This window comes from Euleptes europaea, chromosome 17 (assembly GCF_029931775.1).
Source record: "Euleptes europaea isolate rEulEur1 chromosome 17, rEulEur1.hap1, whole genome shotgun sequence".
NCBI classification, from domain to species: Eukaryota; Metazoa; Chordata; class Lepidosauria; order Squamata; family Sphaerodactylidae; genus Euleptes; species Euleptes europaea.
Window position 1 is genome coordinate 9,594,853 of NC_079328.1, and position 25,409 is coordinate 9,620,261.

The 25,409-nt window shown below is 44.6% G+C and overlaps 1 protein-coding gene across 1 annotated transcript in view; it reads left to right on the plus strand.

Annotated features, from left to right (window-relative positions):
* The window catches only part of RALGAPA2 (Ral GTPase activating protein catalytic subunit alpha 2), a 186,195-nt gene that overhangs the window by 97,799 nt on the left and 62,987 nt on the right, over positions 1–25,409 (plus strand). Inside the window, exons 25-35 of the mRNA XM_056862277.1 lie at positions 433–558; positions 4,800–4,858; positions 5,888–5,996; positions 7,814–7,924; positions 9,110–9,178; positions 9,892–10,029; positions 10,824–11,007; positions 12,949–13,714; positions 14,392–14,463; positions 17,186–17,309; positions 18,673–18,828. Of these exons, the coding sequence (XP_056718255.1) occupies positions 433–558; positions 4,800–4,858; positions 5,888–5,996; positions 7,814–7,924; positions 9,110–9,178; positions 9,892–10,029; positions 10,824–11,007; positions 12,949–13,714; positions 14,392–14,463; positions 17,186–17,309; positions 18,673–18,828 (1,914 nt within the window). The remainder of the gene's footprint in view (positions 1–432; positions 559–4,799; positions 4,859–5,887; positions 5,997–7,813; positions 7,925–9,109; positions 9,179–9,891; positions 10,030–10,823; positions 11,008–12,948; positions 13,715–14,391; positions 14,464–17,185; positions 17,310–18,672; positions 18,829–25,409) is intronic.

Below are 25,409 nucleotides of genomic sequence, written 5' to 3' on the forward strand. Positions count from 1 at the left end.
CCTTTTCCGCCCGTCAGAGGTTGCCTTGCTCTCCCCACGCGTTTTTCCTATGTTTTCAAGATGCTGTTTTAGCCAGAATCTGGAAAATGCAGGCAAAACGCGGGGGGAGAGCAAGGCGACCTCTGACGGGCGGAAAAGGCATGCATAATCAAAAGGAAGCCCTGAAGCAGTCGGCAGGGGTGACCGCGGGGAAATGTCCCTGCATAAAAGGCCACAGTGGACATGCCCAGTATTATCTGTAAACATAGCTGGGGTGAGGCCACTACTGACCTTTGAGAGCATCTGATGACAACTCTAGAACAGCAGTGTCAGGTCAGACCGACTGATAATTTTATGTAATGCTGTTCTAAAAGGGAGTTGCCCCTCATCATCATTTAAATTTTTCTGTTTATCAACAAGCTTTATATTTCCCCCTGTGTGTTCCACTTACAGGCTCCCCGCTTAGAAGCTCATACCATTCTTGGTTCTCTGGTTTGCTTTCCAAATCTGTATCGTGAAATCTCACTGTTGCAACCTGTTGCTGAAGCAGAAGTCATCACAGGAATCGCAGATGTCAAAGTAAATAATAGCTTTGTTATCTGACACATATTTTAATTATTTAAAATTGTGGGGAGGGGCTGTGGCTTAGTGGTGGTGCATCTGCTTGGCATGCAGAAGGTCCCAGGTTCATTCCCCAGCACCCTGGAGCGGCTCCGCCAGTTTTAGCAGATAATACTGACCTTCATGAACCAATGGTCTGATTCAGTATAAGGCAGCTTCATGTGTTCAGTTTGAAAACTTACATTTATATTAATCTCCCTTCCCCCCCCCTAGAACCATCAACAGGAAGATGAGCATATTTTAACCTAAATTGGGTGCTGAATAATTCCCTAATAAAAACTTCCTTCTTTCTTCCTCTGTGGCTGGTAGCAGGGGAGTACTACAAAATTCGTTGCCAGTTCAGGAACATCCTTTGTTACTGAGAATACAGCCACTTTGGAAACCTGCAGAATTTCCATCACAACAGGCATCAGCTTTTTTGGAGGGGATGCACACCTACAAGGACAGGTAGCTTAGGTGATGTAGTAGTCCCAGGAAGAGAAGCAGGTGACTTGAACTGAAAGCCATATGTCTGGCTGTCTCCGCTTTCCAGAGCACAAGATTCAAATTCGGGTTGTAGTGAAATGCATAGACAATGTATAAGTTGTTGCTTAGCTAAACAGGCAAGAGGGAACCATATATCTAGCATATCCATAATGAGGCCGGTAAGAGATTCACATGGCAAAGAGCCCCCTACAGTGAGTACAAGCAGAACATGTAGCTGCAATCTCAGATCCCCCAGTGGACGGAGTGATTGTATGAAGTTGGAACAGTGTTTCAATTCACAGTGTGAAAAACTTCCAAAAACCAGTGGTAGATGTATTTGCAAAGTTGGGAAACCACCGGAAAGAACAGCTCCTCTCCAGGGTCCAGTAGTGGGAGGCAAACCAGATGCATGCTTTGTCGATGAGCTGACCCAAAAAACTCCTCTATGCCTTTTTGCTGGTTTCCAGTGGTTCCAGGGTGGGACAGTCTTTCTTCTGGGAAGCGCTGTCTTTTGGTGTCAGGCAAGGTATTTTTGCAGATTATGACAGCAAAGGGAGGGGCTTTCTGTGAGTCCCCAGACCTGCCCTGCTTGGTTAGCAGGCTGCACAGTTATTGCGTTACTCTTTCTGGGGTTTGGACATTACCATTTCAGGGGGGTGGGGGTGAGTTTTCCTGCCATTTTCTCTCTCCCTTTATTAGCCTTAGGAGGTAATAGTCCTGATGCCAAAGCAGAAGACACTGCGACGCATCGTCTCTCCCCACTGTGCTCGCTCTTCCCATCCCCCTTTCCCAGAAAGATACCTGTTGGAGCTTACTGGGAAGCAAAAACAGCCCTGGAGCAAGTCAAGCCCAGCGGCCCCTGCTGTAGTTCGAGCTGCCTCTACCTTCTGTAGGAGAGGCAGTTCTGCCGCCCTCTCTGCATGCCACAGAGACGGCTGCTGCCCTCCTCCCCCCCCCACACACACACAGCTACGGCCCTACCCCTGAGGCATGGGCAGAGTTGTTGGTGCTTGGCTGGACTTTATCCCAGCCACCAGTGCCCCTCTAAGGCAGTGGCGCACTGGGAGATTTCCCTGTCAGTTAAATGGCCAGCCCACCCCTGCCTGTTCAGCACACTGCTCTTCTAGCTGAGAGCACCACCTCTCTTCCAGTGGCCGCACCACAGGTTCACTGGTCTCACTCTGCCCACCTGTGGTCTGGCAGAGCAACCATCCGCAACAAAGGCATAATGCCCCCATAGGACAACTTGCAAGAGCTCCCAGGAGCAGGCAGTGGCTGCCAGTAGCTCCCTCCTGACCCTGAGACCAGGGAGCCCTTGCCCCAGGTACCTTTCATGCCTGCAGGGCTTTTCTCAGCATCTGTACCTCAGGCAGATAATAATAATTTGTTTTGCACAGGTGATGGGGGGGATTTTCCAGGCTCACCCTGTGGACATAAGAGAAGTGCCTTCCCTTGGCATGGTAATTTGTGAGGGGACCCTGCTTGTTACCAAGAAGAGGGGCTTTCCAGAAAGAAGACCACCTCTGAGAATGAAAATTAGAAGCAACACGTTTTTCTTATTCTCTGCAAAGCTCTTGAGGCTGGCTGGGGAATGCCCGAGGGGAGGGCCTTCTGATGGGCCTGTTTGGACCAGGGAGACCATGGTTTTCATATTAGCCCAGGCTAGCTGAAGGTTATTCAGAGGGAGCTCTAAACAAGAGAATGGCTGGCTCAAAACTATCCAGTGAGTTTCATGGCAATGAGAGATTTGAACCCAGCTCTCCTTGGTACTAGTCCAACACTCTCCCAGAGTGAAGCACTGTTCAAGAAGCAGCCTTGCTCAACTTCCTAGAAGTCAGGCTAAAGAGGTCCTGGCTCAAAGGAGAGCATTACATAAACAGTTTAAAGAGATGGGAGCACTTTCTGCTGATATGATGCCTTCCTTATCAGTGGACTTAGGCAGGCAGTAGTGTGGTCTTCTGATCTGATTCATCAGGAGACCTTGATGTTAGGACGCTAACATTTTATTTGGATAGGATTCAGTCCTGTAAACTGCGTTCATTAATTTTTTTAAAAAAGCATCCCCTAAACTAGCCTTTCGTATTTGGCATAAGTGAAGTGGTTAATTTATAGTGGAGCGGAGCTTCCTTGCTGTATGTTCCTTCCCAGACAGGATTTGCACCTCTTCATGTTCTATTGAAGTTCTCTGGGGGAAATTGAGAGCATATGTAAAACCCGCCCCTCAATTCTGGTGATAGATTTTGGGCAGGGGGGAGGTCTAATAAACAATGTGAAAATGATATTCCAGTGTTCCTAACCTCACTCTGATTGGCCAGATCATGTAGCCAGTGGAAAGACTCTTTTAACAAAAACAAAAGTAAGCCCCAAAGAAGACGCTAAGCCTGGCAGCTGACAGTAGCAAATCAGTACCAAAAAGGTAGAGTTTGGGGTGCTGCTTTAAGAACATTCCAGGTAACAGAAACTCTCCTTTTCACACCATAAGAGGTTGTTCATAAAAATACAGTGCAGCCCTTAGATTTTTATTATTTTGATTAGGTACATTAATGATCTTGTCTAATTCCTTTGGCCGTTGTAGTTCCCCCACTTCACTGTTTTCAGCATACTTTTTTTGCTATCAAGTCACAGCTGACTTATGGCGACCCCATAGGGTTTTCAAGGCAAGAGGCGTTTGGAGGTGGTTTGCCATTGCCTGCCTCTGTGTTACGCCCCTGGTATTCCTGGGAGGTCTCCTATCCAAATTCTAGCCAGGTTCAGGACTGAGAGTGTGCGACTGGCCCAAGATCACTCAACAAGCTTCCATGGCGCGAGTGGAGATTTGAACTTGGGTCTCCCAGGTTCTGACACTTTAACCACATCAGCACACTGGCTCTCACACTGGTAGTATTGAGGGGGAGACCGACAAATTCTATCTAGTATTTTGTTGTGGTCCAAGAAGTCTAGGGCACAAAAAAGCTACACTGGCTTTTGGGTAATAGACTTAGGGGCTTAGGCCCCTGTTTCAAATGGTTACCTGACCCTTCCAATACAAAAATGGTTATGACATACATAAAGAGAAAGAATACGAGATAATGTTTTCCAGTGTTCTTCACGATGTACTCTAAAAGAAGAACTTGTTGCAATTTTAGAAGTCTGGATTTGTTCCAAACCTTCCAAGTATTGAAGAATCAGAATCAGATCTGCCAGCGTCAACAAACTACCCCCCCTTCAAAGGATTTCACATTTGCAAACACTGCAGCATTCTGCAGCCTGAACAGCCAGACATGATACAAAGTCCCAGGTCCTAGCCCGACACCTTAACCACTACACCATGCTGGCTTACTTCCAGAGTACTAGCACAAATGTATTGGGGTGGGGAAGGTGCTTGAACGCACAGATGCAATTGAGCTGGTCTTCAAGGAAACAGAAAGTCAGGCCGTTCATTCCAAAAGGAGAAATTGCATATGGGTAGGAAAGAATGTTTTTATGAACTGTGTATTTATCAGCTGTGATGGGGCTCCCTTTTAGAACTGGGTGGGGTTATTATGTATTTGGATTTAAATAATAAATATTTAATGTAATGTTTGAACAACTGACTATACCTAATGAGATCCTGCACAATCCTTGGGAATCCAAATATTCCATCTTCTCCATATTAATCTTCTCCATCTTATGTCATGTCCCTGAGTGGTACAGAATTTTTCCACAATATGTATGCGGAGGGCAATGTTTATTTGTAATGATTTTTGTTGTTCTAGTGCTGCCTCATAAATATTATTTTGAAGAACGCCTCAGATGAACCAAGTGAAGCTGCAAGGTACAATGTTGAATGAAACAGAAAATATTGTGCAATGCAAATATACATGTTATCTGGAAAGATTGTATTTTGGCTTGACCAGCATAAAAGTGGTTTGCAGTGCTTTCAGTAGAATGCAGCCTCTGACCTGGGAAGCTTGGTATAGCCGGAAAGACCCCCTGGTTCCGTGCATTGGAGAGATTCTGTCTCTTTCTCTATATACGTGGGTGCAGCTTATTTTATTTACTTCAGTATTCATACCTTGCCTTTCTCCCCCATGAGGACCCAGGATGGCTGACGTCATTCTCCCCTTCTGCATCATATCCACACAGCAATCCTGTGCATCAGTTTGGCTGAGAGTGTGGGACTCTTCACCCAAAGTCACCCAGTGAGCTCCGATGGCAGAGTGGGGATTCGAACCTGGGGCTCCCCAATCCTTTCCTTTCCTTCTTTGCTCCTGTGACCCATAGGTCCTGAACAGTTATTTCTTAGAGGAAAATATGATGGAGAGATATTTGGCCACGGCCAATGTTATATTTGGATCTCTATCCATCAGCAAAAGGGGACTATTTTGTCTCTTGTTATGGGGGCAGGAATTCTCGCCAATACGGGGGTAATCCATTTATCTCGGTGGTGTTTAAAGAGGGGGCATTCCATCATCTTATGAGATAATGTGTCAATTTTCTTTGAATTACATGAGCAAGGTCTGTCAGAATATGGTAGATTTCTATATGTTCCATTTAAACGTTTCTGTATCAGCATTTAAATGGGCGAGCATAAAGGTTCTTCAGAAGGAAGGGACTGTCAGGTTGTAAAAGTATAATGGAGTGGTCTCCCCAATCCTAGTCCAACACTCTTAACCACTACACCACCACGGTAGTGGCACCAACATGACAGGCCTAATGGGAAGCACTGGCCAAAGACAGTTGTTACCCCAGAATTATAGCTGAGGCTAAAATTTAGCACTGGCATGAAGTATAAGCTGGAGAAAGTTTTTCATGGATCTGAGATTATATGGATAACTAAATGATATTTTTCTTGTTTTTGAAGGTGCCTAGCTCTTTGTTGTCTTGGGCTCTGGATATGTGAAGAATTAACACAATGTACAAACCACCCACAAGTGAAGGATGCAATAAATGTTTTAGGTGTGACACTGAAGGTACTTGTATAGCATGAATCCATGTAGTTTGACTAAACACAAAGAGTATTTGAGATGCTTAGAGTATTAGGAAGATTCTCAAATATTTTATTGAGTGAATTTTAAGGGATCCATATTGGAATTCTCAGTATTTACATAAGACATAAAAGATTTGCCAGGCAATGCAATGCCTCAGATTAAATTACCTGGTATTAGATGTGCTTTGAAATGAATCATTTGTTTATATTATTCCTCAGTCTCCTTTTTTGTTTTCTGGGGGGGGAAATACATATTGAGAAAGATTGCAATGAAATTGCATTTCTGTGGTGTTCAGACTCTCACACATAAATGGTTATTTACAGAAGTAAGAAGGTTAGGGAAATTTGGAGATGATCCCCTCCCACATAATCTTCCACTTCGACTTTTCCAAATCTAGGTAGTCTGCAGCTAAAATAATCATCCAAGCTAGCCCCCCTATATCCGAAAAAGGTAAAGTCCCCTTTTCCATTAATTCCTTTTTGTCCATTCAGAATGACCAACCCTCTTTTGATAGAAAATTTGAACAACTTAAGCATTAACTATCTTATCTTTTGAATATCCGCTATATAGATAAGGGGAAATAGATTCTTCAGGTTCGTCCCCTAACCACTTTTTAATCAACTGCTCATCATCTTGGCAAATTCTGGCATTAAGATCACCTGCAATCAAGACTGGAAAGTTAGGGAACTGCAAGACCAAATTGTCATAGACCATCCGTAGAGAGGCCCAATAAGAGGACAATGTATATTTATATTGGGTAGGGGGGATATATATGGTTGTTATTACAGCATCAGAATCAGCCAGTTGTATCAAAACAGCCAATATCAAATCAGATGATACTACTACTTCCAAATTGTAAATATTAAGAGCAGATGATATGAGGCAAGCAAGTTCGCCTCTTGACCTCCTCCCTTTCACACCCTTTTGGGCCTCTCTTGAGCAGGTAATATATTCTGGAAAATCTATGGGATTCTTGACCAAGTCTCCTGTAGTAATATTATTTATTTATTTTTCAAGTTTGTAGCCCGCCCTCATTCCCAGCAATCCAGGCTCAGGGCTGGTAACATCCTCTTAAAATACATAAAACCTTAAAACAGTTAAAGCATCATTTCATAGATTATAAAACAAGATTGCATAAAACAATCCAAAACGCCACCATGGGTCCGGAGTTCAACAGATCAGCCCCCCACAGATAGCAAGAGTTGGGGGGGGAGGGATGGGGAGGCCAGCAACAATAAATAAACTTGCGGCTGCCCTCAGTTATAGGCCTGATGGAATAGTTCCATTTTACAGGCCCTGCAGAACTCCTTAAGGTCCTGCAGGGCCCTGTTGTCCCCATAATGTCAAATGTAGACAAGAAAGAGTTGACCTCGGGGGGGGGGGGATTTTTTCCAGCAAGCCTTATCCAACTTACTATTCTTATATTATTATGGGGATATTGTCATTGACTTCTAGGTATATCATTTTCAATTGAGCCACCTGAAGAGGCAACACTAGGGTTCCAACTTACTATTCTTATATTATTATGGGGATATTGTCATTGACTTCCAGATATATCATTTTCAGTTGGGCTAGCTGAGGCAACACTAGGGTTAACAAATCATATTTGAACTTTAGGTTCGAGGGGAATTGGTAATGGTGAGTTGTGCAGACTCTGTCTTTGGAGGGTTTATGTGTAAAGGTAATAATTGAAAAACTGTACATTAATTATTTCTTACAATAAATGACTTTGCAGCTAATATAGGAGTATATTGGCATGGCTTTATACCTAACTGACGTGTGTGTATTCCCCCTTGCAGTTTTTTAACAAGCAGATTGCTCAGATAGCATGTGATAGTTTTCAACTACTGACGTCTTACTGGGAAAAACTTCACAAATATGAATCTTCTCTCCCAAGAAAAATGATTGAAGTATGTTTATTTCCTAAAATGTTCATGTATGGTATTTGGTAACTGATATGCTATATTTCGTTATTCACTTAAATTTCATATGTTATCCAAACCATTTGCCTCATTCTATTTTTAAACGTGTGAATTAAAAATAGCCCTAGAATAAACTTACAAGCGCAGCTAATATATTTTATCAGTATTTAGGAGAGTTTTTGGCTTCTTACATATGGAAATGATAAATCTGCGCTTAATTCACACATGCTGCCATTGTAAGTCAGTTTCTGTTCTGAGCGAGCATAAGCAGATTTGCATGAAGTGTTTTTTAACTCAAGTGTTTTCCCCTCTGTTGTGTCAGGAGGGTGGCCATTTTGGTCTGCAGTAGTAGATTTGAGTCAATAGCACCTTAGAGACCAACAAGATTTCTGTTGCCCCAGAAGGTCGGACCAGAACCAACAGGTTGAAATTAATTCAAAAGAGTTTCTGTCTAGACATCAGGAAGAATTTTCTAACGGTTAAAGCGGTTCCTCAGTGGAACAGGCTTCCTCGGGAGGTGGTAAGCTCTCCTTCCCTGGAGGATTTTAAGCAGAGGCTAGATGGCCATCTATCAGCAATGCTGATTCTATGACCATAGGCAGATCACAAGAGGGAGGGCATCTTGGCCATCTTCTGGGCATAGAGTAGGGGTCACTGGGGGTGTGTGGGGGAGGTAGTTGTGAATTTCCTGCATTGTGCAGGGAATTGGACTAGATGACCCTGGTGGTCCCTTCCAACTCTATGATTCTAAGATTTTCAGAGTATAAGCTTTTAAGAGTCAAAGCTCCCTTCCTCAGATACAAGTAGGGATGGAGATCTGTATTCATATCACAGTCAGAAGGTGGGAGGATCCTTCCACCTTGTGATGGTGACAGAACTCAGGAATCTCCATTCCTACTTGTTGGTCTGTAAGGTGCTACTGGATTCAAATCCAATTCTTTGTTGTAAAATTTGGGAAATTCTGCCAGTGTTTTTTTCTTTCTTTAATTTTCTCAAGGACCATGGAGGTGGGTGGGAAAGAGGGTAAGACACAAGTTATTTGGGGAGTTAGCGGGCTTGTTGTTGTTGTTTTACCAAACAGTCCAATGGACGCAGATCTCTGTTCTTAGTTGGTTTGGGGAGATGAAAACCTCTTCCTGTAAATTTCTCATTTGGAATTTTTTGTGTGTGCAGATCATCGTTGCCACCATCTCATTTCTTTTACCTAGTGCAGAGTACTCCTCTGTGGAAGGCGATAAGAAGGTACGTGAAGAGAAACTGCCATTGGTTTAGTCACGATATTGTAGTGGGAATTGGTCTTCTTGTAAAATATGGAGCTAATGTGGCAATACTTTCGTCCCAGTAAAGTGTGTTAGGGAGGAGGGGTGGGGACACACTTGCCAACATAATAGTGTTTGTGTGTTCTCAGGATTTTAAAAACCTAGTCTGGAGCTGGATGTGTCCAACCACAGCTTTAATGAAATTGTCTTGAATGGCTGCTGAACACTCGTCCTATTCACGTGTTACGGTGAGCGTGCATATGTCCTGCATATATGTACGTACATCTATTTGTAAGAAAAAGCCAAATGAAACTGGGGACCAATACCAGGATAAATTTGTGGTTTTCAATCACTCATTCAGTTGTGCGTGTGTTGAATGTAACATGAGAATTAGGCAACACACACGTCAAGAAAAATCTGATGTACCCTGTACATGGATTGTATGTCTATTTACTGTAACTTGTGGACAGGGCTACTGTGGACTGGCGAGGGGCAAGGTTGAATTTGTTCTTCATCCCCCAAAGAAATTCTGTGGCTCTTAATGGTTTTGTATTCGTAGCCAAACTGCTGAATCAGACATAGCAGTCAGAGAAATATGGGTACAGCTCATTTGTATGTATATTTTCCCCCTCTTGGGTCAGAGGTTGGGCAGTTTTCTTGGTAGAGCTAATGTAGTTTGCCTCTTTCTGTTTTTAGTTTATAGTTTCACTATTACTTTGCTTACTGGATTGGTGTATGACATTGCCACTCAAAATGCTGTTGGAGCCTGTGTTTACATCTAGTCTTGAAGATCAAAATTCTTCTAATGCTCCACTGCTTGATTACATCTATAGGGTAAGTGAGAAGGATCATTTCTAAGTGCTTGTGTTTCCAATGCTTCATTATGGTTAGAGTTGCCAACCTCCAGGTACTAGTTGGAGATCTCCTGCTATTATAAGTGATCGCCAGCCGATAGAGATCAGTTCACCTGGAGAAAGTGGCTGCTTTGGCAATTGGACTCTATGGTATTGAAGTCCCTCCCCTCCCCAAACCCCGCCCTCTTCAGGCTCTGCCCCACAAACCTTTCCCTGGTGGCAAAGAGGGATCTGGCAACCCTAATTAAAGCATAATGAAACAAGTTCATAAAGCATAAGCTTGTGTGCATTTGGGAGGGTGTCTGCAGTTAACACCATGATAATTCCTGAAAACAAACAGTGGAAAGAGCATCTTGTTTGTCTCACTTGAACTATTAAATTGTCCAAAATGTAGTTTTTATTACAATTTGCATGGGAGCTAGCCCCTGTGACATTTTCCACACCTTTAGTTGCTTAATAAGTAAACTTATGATCTAGTTAAATTGTTATGAAATGGAGATTGTGTGATTCACTACCATACAGTTTTGTTCAGCTGTATCCAAAAGGCTTTGTATACGTTCCAATAATTTAATAAATAAGGGATAGATCCAACCACTTTCCTCAGCCAATTTTTAAGTGGCTCTTCCTCCAGTAGAAGGGCCACTTACATTGGAGGAAGGTTTCCTAGGCTGGAAGAAAGCTTTCACCTTCACTGAGCAAAGTGGCTGTGTCCACCCTCTGTTCTGTTTATGTGATATTCTAGTATCCTGATACACTTTTCTGTTTTCCTTTCAGGTTCTGCACAGTTGTGTCCATGGCTCAAGCACCTATACCCAGCAAAGCCATTATCTGTTAAGCCTAGCAGACCTTTCCAGTGATACCTATGATCCGTTTTTGCCACTCGGAAATGTAAGAAATTCTGAACCCATGCAATTTCAGTCTTCTGCAGACCTGAGTAATTTGTTGACAGTTGTTGAAGGTAAGAAACTATTTGTGAAGCAGCAGTTCTTTTAACTGCATATCTACCAGGCAATGTAGCACTTTAATATTTGGAAAGCACGTTTTGCAAAATCTCATCTAGGTATGTTTAGTGTATCAAAAGGTCCACGAGAAAAAAATATTTGAATTCTTTCTGGGAATTAACTAATGCTGTCATCTGCTTCAGAAAAAGAAAAGCTATTGGAAAATTAGTGTGCAATTATTTTAAGCAAAATGGAAGTGTAAAGGAGTTCCATGGATCCCCAACATGGTGCTGCACGTACTCTCTGGTGACTCCCCTGCCTGAGGCCCCCATGCCCCTGTCAGCTCACAGAATGTGCAAAACAGAATTGTTCAGGAGGGCCTTCTTAGAAACGGAGCAGAATTATAGTATAATGGATGACCTCAGGAGGTGTCTTCTGTAAGGAACGAACTTTTCCTGCATTGATTGCAGGAATCAACAATTAGACAACAATTTTTCAGTTCCCAGCCCTGTTGCAACATTTTGCTTTATTGAGAATCTTGTTGTTAGGAGGAAGCCCCAGTTTGCAAAAAACTGAAATCTTGAGGTTTTTTGTTTTTTTTTTAAACCAAGTAATCCAAGTGATGTCTGTAGTTTTAAGATATGATAGCTATGGGGTCACTGGTAGAGTGAGGGAGGATTGTGAATCTCCTGCATTGGATTTAGATGACCTTTGAGGTCCCTTCCAGCTCTATGTTTCTATGATTACCTTCTGGGATCTTTGTGGCCATTGCTTGGCGACAACAATACCGAAAGCCTTTAACAAGCTTTGGTTTTTTGTTAGTCAAGTTGGAGGGGGGACTGAAAGAGGTAAAAGCAGGGAAGGGAGTAGAAGGAGAGCCAGAAAAGGAAGATAAAAAGGTGGGTGGGCAGGCAGGAGGGAGAGAAGAAAAGGAAAGGTTGTCTGGGGGTATGTTGGTCAGTTGGAGGGAGAGAAGGAAGCAGGGAAAGGGAAGAGGCTATGGAGGCTGCCAAGAGAAGGTGAAGAGCAAATAAATAAATAAATTTTATTTGCGGCAGGTATGAAAGATAAAACAGGGAAAACAGAAACTGACCATGCAGAGTGAAGAGCAAATAGGTTGGGAAAGAGGAATGGGGGGGGGGGGTGGAGAATGAAATGCCGCCTATGAGTCCCCATGAGTTGCCCTATTTATTATCTCTAATTCTCATCTCCGTTACTCATCTCAGAGAAGTGCGGCAAATATACCATGAGAATATGGGAGGAAACATTCCTACAGCGAACGAGGACTCAGACCATGTAGGGCCACACATACAGTAGATTACACTAGCCTAAGCAATAGGTTATACAAGTAAGTTAAAGATGAGGCCAAGTATCTTACATGAATACTTCCTTTGGAGTTATTAACTATTTTGAGGCAGACATCACTATTTCCCTGGAGAGGCGGTGGCAATTGGCCAATTTGTTCCAAGCAGGTGTTTCCCCAATGGCTGCTTTATCAAGAACGAACTACATCTTTTAGCGAGTGATCTTAGGAGACAAGTCTGGTGTAGTGCCACTTTTTCTCTAGTTACCTTGGTGGCCTTGGTTGAGCATTTGGTTTTGCTATAACTCAACCAGGCTGTCATTAGAGCAACTCTTGAAGTAAGTGGGCAATCCCTTTTGAAATCTAGCTTGACCCACATGAATATCCACCACTGAAGACAATCAAAATATAATCTTGCTTTTGGGTGATAGATGGCCTAGCCATCTTTATTATACAAAACGTTACAGTAATTCTCCATTTTTAGATACTAATGGACTGTTTTAAAATGCATGTCATTTTACCTTCTTGTAATGGAGGATTAAAATTTCAAAAGAATAAAGCTCCCTACATAGATTGCTAGACACAATGTAGTATGTGTTGAATATGCTGGTACATATTTCAGTGAGCAGCTGCTTTTTTTGTTGGTCACTTTCAGGAAAGAAGCGGAGAAGTTTGGAGTTGATACCTTTAACTGCGCGAATGATTATGGCACATCTAGTAAACTATCTGGGGCATTATCCTCTCAGTGGAGGACCTGCTGTTCTTCACAGCCTTCTCAGTGAAAATCACAACAACTCTTATGTGGAATCTTCTGAACTGTCTTCTGAAGTCTTCAGAAGCCCAAACTTACAGCTCTTTGCATTTAATGATAGCACTCTTATATCATACCTCCAGATTCCTTCAGAAAGGATGGTAGATGATGAAATAACAAAAACCTCCTCAGAAGTAAGAGTAATTGTTAGGGATATTTCAGGGAAGTATTCGTGGGATGGAAGGCTAATGCATGGACCATTAACTGGTTGTCTTCCAAGTCAAAATAAACAAAATTCCACTGCCTTTTGGGATAATCATAAACTGAAGTTTGAGCCTCCAATGGACTTCATTCAAACATATGAAGGAGAAGACACACTTGATAAGTTATTGGCAAGTATTGGTAACAGTAGCCCCGAGTGCCTTTTATGTCCACAGTTCAGATTAAATGAGCCTTCGCCTTCACCCTGCATCATGAGCCATGACCAAGAGAATGATATCTTAGAAGCAATAATGCAACAAAGTATCATAGAAAATGCACATGAATGCACTTTGGATCTCAGGACGAATGTGGAAAGTCAGGCGGCACTGTGGCCTACTCAGCCCCAAGCACCATTTCACTTGTGTAGGCTCTTGCTAAACGATTTAGGAATGAACTCCTGGGATAAAAGGTAAGCACTCCTGGTCGATCTCTGTGACTTCTCCTATTGGTCAACACCCTTGGAAATGATGCTGTGCTTACATGTGAGAAGGGGGGTCTCCAACAGTAGCCAGAATCATGGTCACCCTAAAGGCCTAAATTAAGTCCAGTGAACAAGAATGGGTTGGATCCTGCATTGCATGAGCACAGGACCCATGCATCTTCCCCACCCTTCACTCCTCGCTGGACTACTTCCTGACCACCATTTGGTTGGGCCGACCCATGCCTCTCCAGCCCAGATTGGGACTGGGGTGGGGGGTGGCTACCTTGGCTGGCAAGTCTGTAGCAGGCTCACCAGCCCATATCAGGACTGGGGTGTGTGGCTGCCTCGGCTGGCTCCTGGGCCAGGTAAGAGCTCTCAAGTGGCCAGATCTGGCCTGTGAGCCGTATGTTTGACACCCCTGCATTAGATTATAACTTTAAATCCTTCAAATGATTAAACACTATTTTATTACAAGTTTTTAATATGAATTCTCATATCTTGGAAAGCTTAGTGTGCTAGCTTCCACCAGTTGAATCTGATCCATCCATGTCATAATGGTCCTCGTAACAAATGAGTTCAACACCCCTGATCTATGTCTGTGAGGCTTTTCTACTATAACTTGTATTTTCTATATGTAACTTATATTTTCTATATGTATCCCATAGAAAAAGTTTTCATCTATTGAAGAAAAATTCAAAACTATTGAGAGAGCTGAAACATTTGGACTCCAGTCAATGGTGAGTTGAGTTTAGTAATTCTTTCAGCCAGGCTTCTACTAATGGCTCTATTTACAGAAGAAGACACAATTATTAGTTTTATGCTTAGGAAAAAGGAAATATTTTACCTTTTTTAAAAAGTAAATGTTTGTGTTTTTTTGATTAATTTAAGTAGAAAGTATAGGATAATTATGAAGAGATTCCATATGAAAACTGATTTGACGGTTTGGTTTGGTTTCAAATAGAAATTTTCCAGGGAAGGTTCATGTTGACTTTGGCACAATTTTTTTAGATTAGTTCAAAAAGCTTAAAACATGGGATTTGGGGCAATAAGCATGGACTAGAGACCAATTTATCTAATAAACAGCATGTAAATCTTTGTCCCCATCAACCAGCCATGAAAGAAGGTCTGTCTTCTCCCCCCACCCCACCAAGGTATCTGTCACTGGTTTCTCTTTGTTCCTCCCGCAATCCAAACTCCATTTTTCCTCTCTTTCCTCCTACTCCTTCCCCACAGAATCAAACTCTGAATTCCATTTGTTCTCTACTACACTTCTTCATCTGTCAGTCTCTCTTGAATCCTCTCCCCTGTTTGCAGTGTTGGTAGCAAGATTGCACATCCACAAGCACAGTAGAAGATTCAGATAATGTCCTTGTGATAGAATGAACCCATAAAGCATCCTGCTCTGCTGTAGGGGATATGGACTTGAGCCAGATCCCAAAATGCTAGGCCCTAATGACGAGTTCAAAGTTCCAACCTTGTTCCACCAGCCCCCAACCAAAATACAATGCCTTTTTCTACTGCAGTAGTAGAAAAGAGCAAGAGTCCAGTAGCACCTTCTACTACTGCAGACAGACTAACACGGCTACCCACTGTGATTTTTTTACTGCCATCACCAGAAGTTTTTAGCTATGCTTGTTTGTTCTACTGAGAACAATACCTAGCAATAAAACCATGATTTTTTTCCATTCCATTTTCTATTTAGCTCCTTTGACCAAAGGTCTTGAGCTTAACCATGACAATACATAATACAACACCAAATACCGTATTTTTCGCTCCATAAGACGCACCTGACCATAAGACGCCCCCCCCCCCAGCTGGCCGTCGGATCGGGGAACACTGGCTCGCACCGTCCCGACGTGCCCAGCGGGCTCTGTGTGGGCCTGCCCGCCTCCCAGCTGGCCGTTGGATCGGGGAACGCTGGCTTGCACCATCCCGACTCACCCAGCGGGCTCTGTGCGGGCCTGCCCGCCTCCCAGCTGGCCGTCGGGACGGGGAACGCCGGCTCACGCCCTCCCGATGCGCCCAGCTCTGTGCGCCCTGCCAGCCTCCCAGCTGGCCGTCGGGGCGGGGAACACCGGCTCGTGTCGTTCCACCGCGCCCAGCCGGCTCTGTTCGCCCCGCCCGCCTCCCAGCTGGCCGTCGGGGCAGGGAACGCCGGCTCGCATCATTCCGGCGCGGCCAGCCGGCTGGTGGGAGGGGAGGGGGTCCCTCCGCCCAGCTCTGGGAGTCCCGGATGGGCCGGGCTAGGGTCCATAAGACGCACATTCACTCCATAAGACGCACAGACATTTCCCCTCACTTTTGAGGAGGAAAAAAGTGCGTCTTATGGAGCGAGAAATGCAGTAATCAATTTACAGTACCCAACATATACTTAAGGTTATGATTTTTTTCAATGAACATGCAACATGGCACATGAGGGGTGGTTCCAATTTTTGATAATGTCCTTAGCACGTAATATCTGCCAGAAAAATCCTTTTGCACATTTTATTTCACTAGGATTTAACATGACTATCACTATACAAGACCAAGATTCAAGTCCTAACAGATCAACAAAATTTCCAGGGTATGAGCTTTCGAGAGTCAAAGCTTCCTTCATCAGATGATCTGCAGATGAAGAAGGGAGCTTTGACTCTCGAAAGCTCATACCCTGAAAACGTTGTTCTGTAAGGTGCTATTGGACTCAAATCTTGCTCTTCTACTGCAAACCAACACAGCTACCCACTTGAAACTGTTGCTATATTAGAAAGTTGTTTATAAATTTGGGAGGGAATGGCAAAGATGGTAAATTGGAATGTTATTTTAATATTAGATTTTACAGTATGAAAAAATGATCAGGTTTGAATAAAAAAAGCAACGACTGTAGCCAGGCACGGCCTTTGATTGTCAGGTACAGAGAAACAGCCATGTTGTGTTACTACTTAATCAGGGGCAGTCCATTCCTGAAGGAAAATAAAAGTTATTTACCACAAAAGAAAAACGGGAGAAGGGGGGCAATGCCCCATTGCAAAAAGCAAGGCTGCACCTCTAAAAAAAGGGGGATGTAGCCACACCACAGCTCGATGGGGCATTCCTGGGGCAGAAGGGGTTTGAAAGCGAACATCAGCTCCACCCCCCCCACACCGGCGCCTGCTGCCTCTTTCAGGATTTCGCTTCCAGCGTGGTTGCGCTGGCGGCGGTGGCTGGCACAGCTCCGAGGCTCCCAGGTGCCAGCGTGTTTGCCCCCTCACCAGCGTAGATGCCACTTTATTCCATGATAAGGTGGCACCAAGCCAGCATGGGGACATGCTGGCTCCTATGGAGCTTCACCCCCCTTCAGAATTTCAAGGTTAGTATAGTAGTACAATGCTAAAAAATGTGTATTGCTTCCTACTACCTGAGTAGCTTCTCACACTGACATAAATCAAAATATTGGATTAGATATACGATTTTTTTAATTTCCTTTTTTATTTCCAATTGCAGCCGGGAAACTCACAAGATTGCGGTATTTTACGTTGCTGAAGGACAAGAAGATAAATGCTCCATTTTGTCCAATCCAAGAGGCAGCCAAGCATATGAAGATTTTGTTGCTGGACTAGGTTGGGAGGTAACTTGCTATTCAAACGTTTAGTAATAGTAAGATGAGTGTACACTTGTGGTTTAACTGATTGCCATGTTCTTGGATGAGGTAGTAATTTCCTGCCAGGTCAGATAGACTGTTTGTTTTTTGTTTCCTTCATTTATAATCCACCTTTTCCCCCAATGGGGACCCAAAATTGTTCTTCTCACCTCCAAAATAACACTGTGAGTTAGGCCAGGCTGAGAGTGTATTACTGGTTCAAGGTCACCCAGCAAGCTTCCATGGGAGAATGAGGATTTGAACCTGGGTCTCACAGATCCTAGTCTGACACTCGAACCACCGTACCATACTGGCTTTGTTGAGTGAGACATGGAGGGAAAATCATTTCTGCCCATATAATGCACCGTCTGAATCAATTGAAGTGTTTTTCACTGCTGATACCTTCTTGGTGGGTGCTGTTTCTGGTAAGTCATGAACAAATGTTGGGAGAGGAATGATGTATGAAGGATCCTGCTATGATCCCCATGAATTATTTTTTTAATGTTGCTTAAAGGTTTGATTAAATTACATATATGTACATTCTGCTGTGCAAAGTAACGTAAGCAACAATACTTGTCCCTGACCTGAAGAGCTTTTAACTGAAGGTATAACTGTAAAGATTCCAAAATGAACTCCATGCAAAGTGCCCTTTTAGATAGGGTCAGTCAAGTATATTGACACAAATTACAGGGTCTCAGGCGCAGGCAAGAGCAGAACAAATGTTGTGGCATCTGTTTTTTATACAGCTCCATGAAATATTAAGAAACTTCTGGGTGGTTTTTTGAATATAGGTGTAAGCTCTAGCCCTGCAGTAAACCCATAAACAGAATCCAGCAGACGGCAAGTTTACGAAAGCAGTTTTATTGGTTATCCTTGACAGGTTTCAGAAGCCATATTCAGAAGGACACTAGTAAGGGGCTAAGGCAAGGCACATGGCATATATGGAAGAGCAAAAGGAGATAACTGGTAACCAAGGCAACCCCCCTCCCAGAGGCAGGAAAGAGTTCTTGGCGATTCCCACAGAGAGGGAATCTATGCAGACTAAACACAGGGCACGGACTGGCCTTTAACACAACAGCAGAGCAGAACAGCACAACAGCACCTGGAAACAACTCAACTGAATCACCACATAGCATCCTGACAATAGGGGCATTAATCAAAATTTAATGTTAAAAACAAATAGTTCTTCATCTTTAGTATTGCAGCCATCATAAAATGTGAATGATATACACCTATGTACAAGGAAATAAGTGTCAGTAATTTTAGTGGAATTTACTTCTGGGTAAGTGTGCGTAGGACCACAGCTGGAATGGAAATTTAATTCTTCCTCTTTTTTTAAACTTACTTTTAGGTTGAACTTTCAACTCACTGTGGATTTATGGGCGGCCTTCAGCGCAACGGCAGCACGGGACAAACAGCCCCTTATTATGCTAGTTCGACGGTGGAAGTGATTTTCCACGTGTGCACGCGCATGCAGTCTGATTCTGATGATTCACTGACCAAAAAGGTAACTGAAAACGGAAAAGTCAAATAGTGTAATGAATATTGTTTCCCCTTCAATATATTTGTTCTGGAGCACCCAGGCATGAAAAACTCAGGCAGGACAGGATCTTGGATCACACAGATTTGCTTTAGAGCTAAGATAAAATGATATAGTCTGAAATGTGCCCAAAAATAAGACAAAAATTTCCTTTACAGTCCATCAGTGACACTCCAAAAAAAAGTCACACTAAGGCCAGGATCCTAAACTCTCCTTGCTTCCCTTCAAAAGACCTCCAAGTGGCTTATATATGGACCCCAGTTAGTCTTTGGCCCAGGCATCCTACAGGACCTGTTTAGCTTTGCAATTTTAAAAAATAATTTAGAATATTCTACTTAAAAGTATTATATTTTCAATAATGAATATTTGAAAGTGGAAATTTTGTTAAATATACCCCTGTCTGTTTAGCAATGTGTGCTTCTAACTATAACTGTTCAGGTGTTATGAGGGCTCCAACCAATTCAGGGGCCCCTTTTTTTTTCCTTTGCCAGTTTCCAGGCATGACAAGCTTGTCAGCTAAGCAAGTAGTTCAGCATTCAGCTTAATAGCATGACAGAAGGTCATACCACCTGCTGGTCCGAAAAGCTGCCTCTAAATGTGACCATTCAGCAGCAGGCTGTGATCTGCAGAATCAGACAGATGTCATAGGAATACCTAATTATTAAATTCTGTTTTGTATGAAAATAGTTGAGCTCTCGCATACCTTACCTAAAATGACTAATATTAATAACTCTATTGCAGAGTGGTAGTATGTCACTACATAATAAAATCATGAGAAACATAATTTTTAAATTTTGAACAGCATTGGTAGTGGTTAATGAAAGATTTATGCTTTGTAATAATAAGGGATGGGGCGATTGCTTTTGGAGCACAAGGATTTATCACTGAGTGGTGTGTTGGGAGGGGGTCCCCCGTCCAGACATCTTGCAGCCATAATGGACATGAATAGTAGTAGCAACAACCATAACTGTCATTCCTTGTCCAAATTGTGTTCAGCTTTTTCAGCAAACAATTAGTGGCAAAGAGTTTCTTGGTTTGGAAAACTGTCCGTCCCCCCCCCCCCCACACACACACACACACTGAACTCTTGTTCCTTTACTCAAGAAATTTGTTCGTTCTAGCTAGATTAGATTTTTAGCTGCTAATCTTAACTGCTGTAGGGGTTTGCAAACTGGAGACAGGGGCTGCGCTATTGGATTTGTTCAATTCATTTGACTCTAGGACTATAATTGCACATGTCTTACAAGGCTTTTTATAGCCTCAGGCTGGCTGGCAGCAGAAAACAAATTGGCAGTGAATACAGTAAGAGTGAAAGGGAATGAAAGGCACACATTATCAGTCTCCAGGCAATGCTGTTCTGGCAGGAAGTTTCTTGGTTAATTTACAAATAAAACTTCGATTTTAGGATGGGCACTCTGTCAGGCAGACAATGGGAATGTCAGGGGTGGTCATTACTCAGGGAACGTCGCAGCCAGGCCTGCCCGAAAGCAGAAGTTCTTCAATCACACAGACAACTCCTTTCTGGAGCCAGCTGGCTCCATAATGCAATTAATAGGAAAAGGAGGTCAGGCTATTAGGTGTGTATCCCGTGACCGCTGTCAGCCGTGGTGTGCTGCCTGGCAGGCAGGGAACAGAATAGTGAACACCAAATGCCTTTAATGCTATTGAATCAAGTGGCATATGCAGAATGACACACAACCAGGCCTGGAACATGCAATTGTTTTTGTACAGCTTGAAAAATAATAAATTGTCCAGTAACTGACAAATAGCTTCTGATGCACAGATTGCAGTTGAGGAAATTAAGTTGGGACGTGATGGATAATAATAAAATTCAAATTAGACTCTGTGTTGACCTTTGTCACGCGAACACATTCTTTAATCTGTCCCTGATGCGTTAAAAACCTATGGTTGTTTACATTTGGGGTTAAATATGTAAGTAGATATAATTTGTGCTCTTAACTTCTGAACTGTGGATTTTTCTAATATCACCCTATGAACATCCTCTAAAAATTGTCAAATGGCAAAGGGCAATTACTGGCAAATTACTGCAATTTACATATCTATTGCTTTTGTTTTATACAGTGGTAACTCCAGGTATTCTGTTAATAATGGGAATGGTTTTTTTAAGAATCAAAGCCACAATATTATGTATTAAAATAGTTTTGTGGTATGCTTAGAATTAAAGAATTATCTACGATATTTCTAGTGATGACCGGATTTTCCAAGCCCTCATTAACAATTTTCTCATGAATTTCATTTAAAATCTGCCACAGTTAAAGCTTGATCAATTTCCTGGAGCCACTTTTTCCTTTTTCCTGCTTTTATGTTTTGTAAAGTTCATCTTCATCTGCGTGGCTTCTGTGCATTCCCACATTGGGACTGCGCAGGCGCAGGCCAGCCAAGGATAAGATTTGTCAGCTTCTAGCAAAATCTAAAAGAGAGTGCTCCCCCTCCCCTTGGGGCATGCAATCTCCCCGCCCACGGTCACATGACCCAAGGAGGAGGGAGCACTCTTCCCTCCAGTTCTCTTTCTGCCGCCTCAGAGAGAGAACGTGTCAGCACCTCTCTCTAGCCATGGAGCCCAAAAAAGCTCCACTTTTCAAGAAATGCACTGTGTGTGGTACTAAGATGGCGAAGAATGATACCCACACTGAATGCCTCCTTTGTCTGGGGGAAGGCCACATTCCTGCAGCTTGTAAAAGTTGTTCCAAGCTCACCAGCAAGGCCTTGAAGGTTCGGTCGACTCGGTTACTTTCTCATCTCTACAAAGAGTTGCTTCGCCCACGAGGTCGTTCTGCTGAACGGTTCTACTTCGACCGGTAAGTCCCAATCCGAAGTGGGACCCGCTACAAAAAAGTCCAAAAAGTTGGCCCTTCTAAGAAGCCTTCCTTCGTCGTTATTAGGCCAGCAAAGTTTGCTCCAGTTTCGCAAGATGGCCGCGGCTCGTCGCACCATGCGTCCCGCTCAAAATCGCCTCAGCGTCGATCACCTTCGAGGTCACCGAAGTCCCTTCGACGCCGGTCGCCCTCGGCATCCCCTCAACTCCAATCCCAACCCAAGTCGCCTCGCTCGCCTCATCTGTCTGAGCCGCGAGCTTCCGACGAAGCTGCACAGCAGCCCATTACCATCGAGGACTCGCCTCCTCGTTCCCTGGCTACCCCCTCGGTTCTGTGTCCGAGCAGGGCCCAGGAAGACTCGGCTGAGTTCAAGCAGCACCTCCTTCACCTCTACAAAGATGTGCCTCTGGTGCTTGCAAAGTCCCCACGGCCTGATGATAAAGGGCCTCAGGCAGAACCTGCAGAGCTCCAGGTCGGTGCCGATCAACCACCCCATCCTGTGAGTGTTCAACAGGACTACCAGCGCTCGGTTGAAAGGAACCAAGCAGAGTCCCCGAAGGGTTCGTCCCATCTTGAGCCTGGCCAACAGCCTCGGCGTCGATCAATTTCTCGACGCCATTCTCGATCCCCAGCTTCGTCCGAATCCAGTCAGCGTCGGTCGATCTCTCGCCGTCACCGATCTACCCGTCAGAGCCGATCTTCTTCTCGACGTCGAGCCGACCGTCGGAGTCGATCCGCTTCCTGCGAACACCGGTCATCTTCTCGTCGGAGGCGATCCCGTCGTCGGAGCCGTTCCTCCCGTCGGAGCCGTTTGTCCCGTCAGAGCCGATCCTATCATTGGGGCCGTCGGAGCCGATACAGTTGTCGGCGCCGATCCATTTCTCGCCGCTCCCGATCTCACCGGTCCTCATCCAGACAGTCTTCTTCAGGTCACAGCCGTTCATCCCACTCACGTACTCCGGCCGTTCAACACCACCCATCATTTAAACAGTCAGCCTCCGAACATTGCTGTTCACTTTACCCACATGGTCCAGTTGTTCAACCTCACCCTTCTTCATCCAAACAGCCAAACACAGGACATAGCCGTTCACTTCATTCACGCAGTCCGATCAGTCAGAGGCGCCTCTACTCCTCTAGGAGCTGGTCTCCCTCTCGTCAGCATCGAGAGGTTTCTCGACACCGATATCATACTCCTTCCGTCTACTCGGGCTCTTCAGTCGACCGTCGTCGTCTTTACCAACGCTCTCGGTCACGTTCGCCTTCTGGAGGCTCTCGTCGGCGTCGACACACGCTGTCTCGCCGTCGTGAGGACCATTCCAAGGATTCTGTTCGTCCAAGGCAAGAGTCGCTTCGCAAGCCTCCCTTATCCAGGTCTCCTTCTATGTCAAGGGACACTGATCCATCCGAGTATGACGCCTCCTTCTCCCCTGATGAGGATGAGGAATCCCGCACTTCAGCTCCCTCACCCGAGGACACTGTTGGGGAGTCTAAGCCACTCTCTCCTGCGGGAGATTCAGTTTATATGCAGAGCAGCTTATTCGCATGGCGAAAGCTCTCAAAATTGAGTTTAAGCCGGAGGACGCCGGCCCTATAGATGATATTATGGATATCCTCCATAACCCTGACGTAGGCCCTGTGGCCCTTCCTATGATAAAGAGCATTCTTGAGGTGATCCGTAACAACTGGGCTAAGCCTGCTTCGGTCCCCTCTTCCACCAAACGAGTAGAGAATCTCTACAAGATTCGCAGGGAAGGTGGAGAATTTCTTTACCAGCATCCCCCTCCTAATTCCGTAATAGTGGAGGCTTTACCTGGTAAATATAGGTCTGGAGCAAACTCCTCCCCACAGGATAAGGAAGGCCGTAAACTAGATACCCTTGCCAGAAAAATTTACACTTCCTCTGCGGTGGGCCTCCGCATTTCCAATTTCCTTGCCATCATGGCCAGGTATCAATACTCCCTCTGGGATCGTATATCCCCTCAAATCTCCATCCTTCCCGACGATCAACGTCACTCGGCAGTAGCCATTCAGTCTGAAGGCATGTCCCTCGCAAGGCAACAGCTTACAGTGGCACGCCATGTGGCAGATTCCTCTAGTAAAGCCATTGCTTCTGCCATTGTCATTCGTAGGCATGCCTGGCTGCGCCAATCTGCTCTCTCCTATGACACTTGAGCCCGTATTGAGGACCTTCCTTTTGAAAGGACGTCCTTGTTCAGCGACCAAACTGATACTTTCCTGGATCGCTTGAAAAAGAACAAAACAAATGCCAAATCCTTAGGGATTGCTCCCCAAGCTCCCGACTTTAAGCGGTGTTATTTCGGCCGTCAAGCCAACCAATCTTCCCGCCCATATCGTTTCCAGGGTTCCTTCCAACAGCCCTCCTTCCGTCCGTCCTTTCCCCGCCCACAGCAGGACAGGAAGTTCCCACCCAAACCAAGGGTCCGTAAAGGCCCCAGAGGGTCTCCCGGCCGTTTCAACAAACCGAAGCAGGCATGACTAGACGTGTCTGCTTGTTTTTTGATCGCCTGTCGGCTCTCTACCATTCATGGTCTGCTATTACCACTGATGTTTGGGTTCTCAAAATAATAAATGTTGGTTACTTCATAGAATTTGATATGTTAGCTCCATACAGGCCCATGGGCCGCTCTCTTTCGCCGGCCCCAGACCTACTAGTACAAGAGGTCGCCACTCTTCTGTGTAAGGGAGCCATTTCAGAGGTTGCACCTTCAGACTGAAATCGCAGGTTTTACTCCCGCTTTTTTCTTGTGGATAAAAAAGGGGGGAAGCGCCCTATCCTGGATCTCCAGGACCTTAACGCCTTTATTAGGACCAGGAAGTTCCGTATGCTTACACTCCCAGAAGTGCTTCCCCTCATGGATAAGCATATGTGGTTCGTGGTGTTAGATCTCCGCAACGCTTATTTCCACATCGCAATTCATACTGAGTGTCGCCAATACCTGAGGTTTGAATGCAATGGAAAATGTTACCAGTACAATGTGTTGTCCTTCGGGTTGTCCACAGCCCCCAGGACCTTTACAAGGTGCCTTGCAATAGTGGTAGCTCACCTTGCCCTGAAGGGTTGCGTAATATTTCCCTACCTGGACGACTGGTTGGTGGTGGGTCCGTCACAATCGGAATTAGTCACACAGGTGGACTTAATCCTCTCAGTCCTCAACAACCTGGGTCTTTTGGTTAACTTTTCTAAGTCTAAGCTTGTACCTGCGCAACTACAAACCTTCATTGGAGCGCAGTTAGATGCTGTCCAGGCCAGAGCCTTCCTCCCTGTACAGAGAGCTCGCGCCATTAAAAAAATGGTGGCTAGCTTCACAAAAAACGGTTTGAAACGGCCCATCGTATTCAGAAATTGTTAGGCCTCATGGCCTCTACCACAGCCATGGTAGAGTTTGCAAGGCTCCGTATGCGCCCGCTCCAAAACTTGTTCCTCCGGGTGTTCAGGCTCAATGTTGATCCCCAATGCAAACGCCTTTCCGTCCCCGGATACGTTATTTCCTCCTTACAATGGTGGGCACACGATGCCAACATCCTCTCAGGTGTCCCCTTTCAGCGCCCTTCTCCTCAGAAGTACCTGTGCACAGACGCTTCCCTGTCAGGATGGGGGGCTCATTGTGGTAACCTTATGGCCCAGGGTACTTGGTCGTCCCTAGAATCCCAGTTGCACATCAATTTGTTGGAGCTGCGTGCCATCCGTCT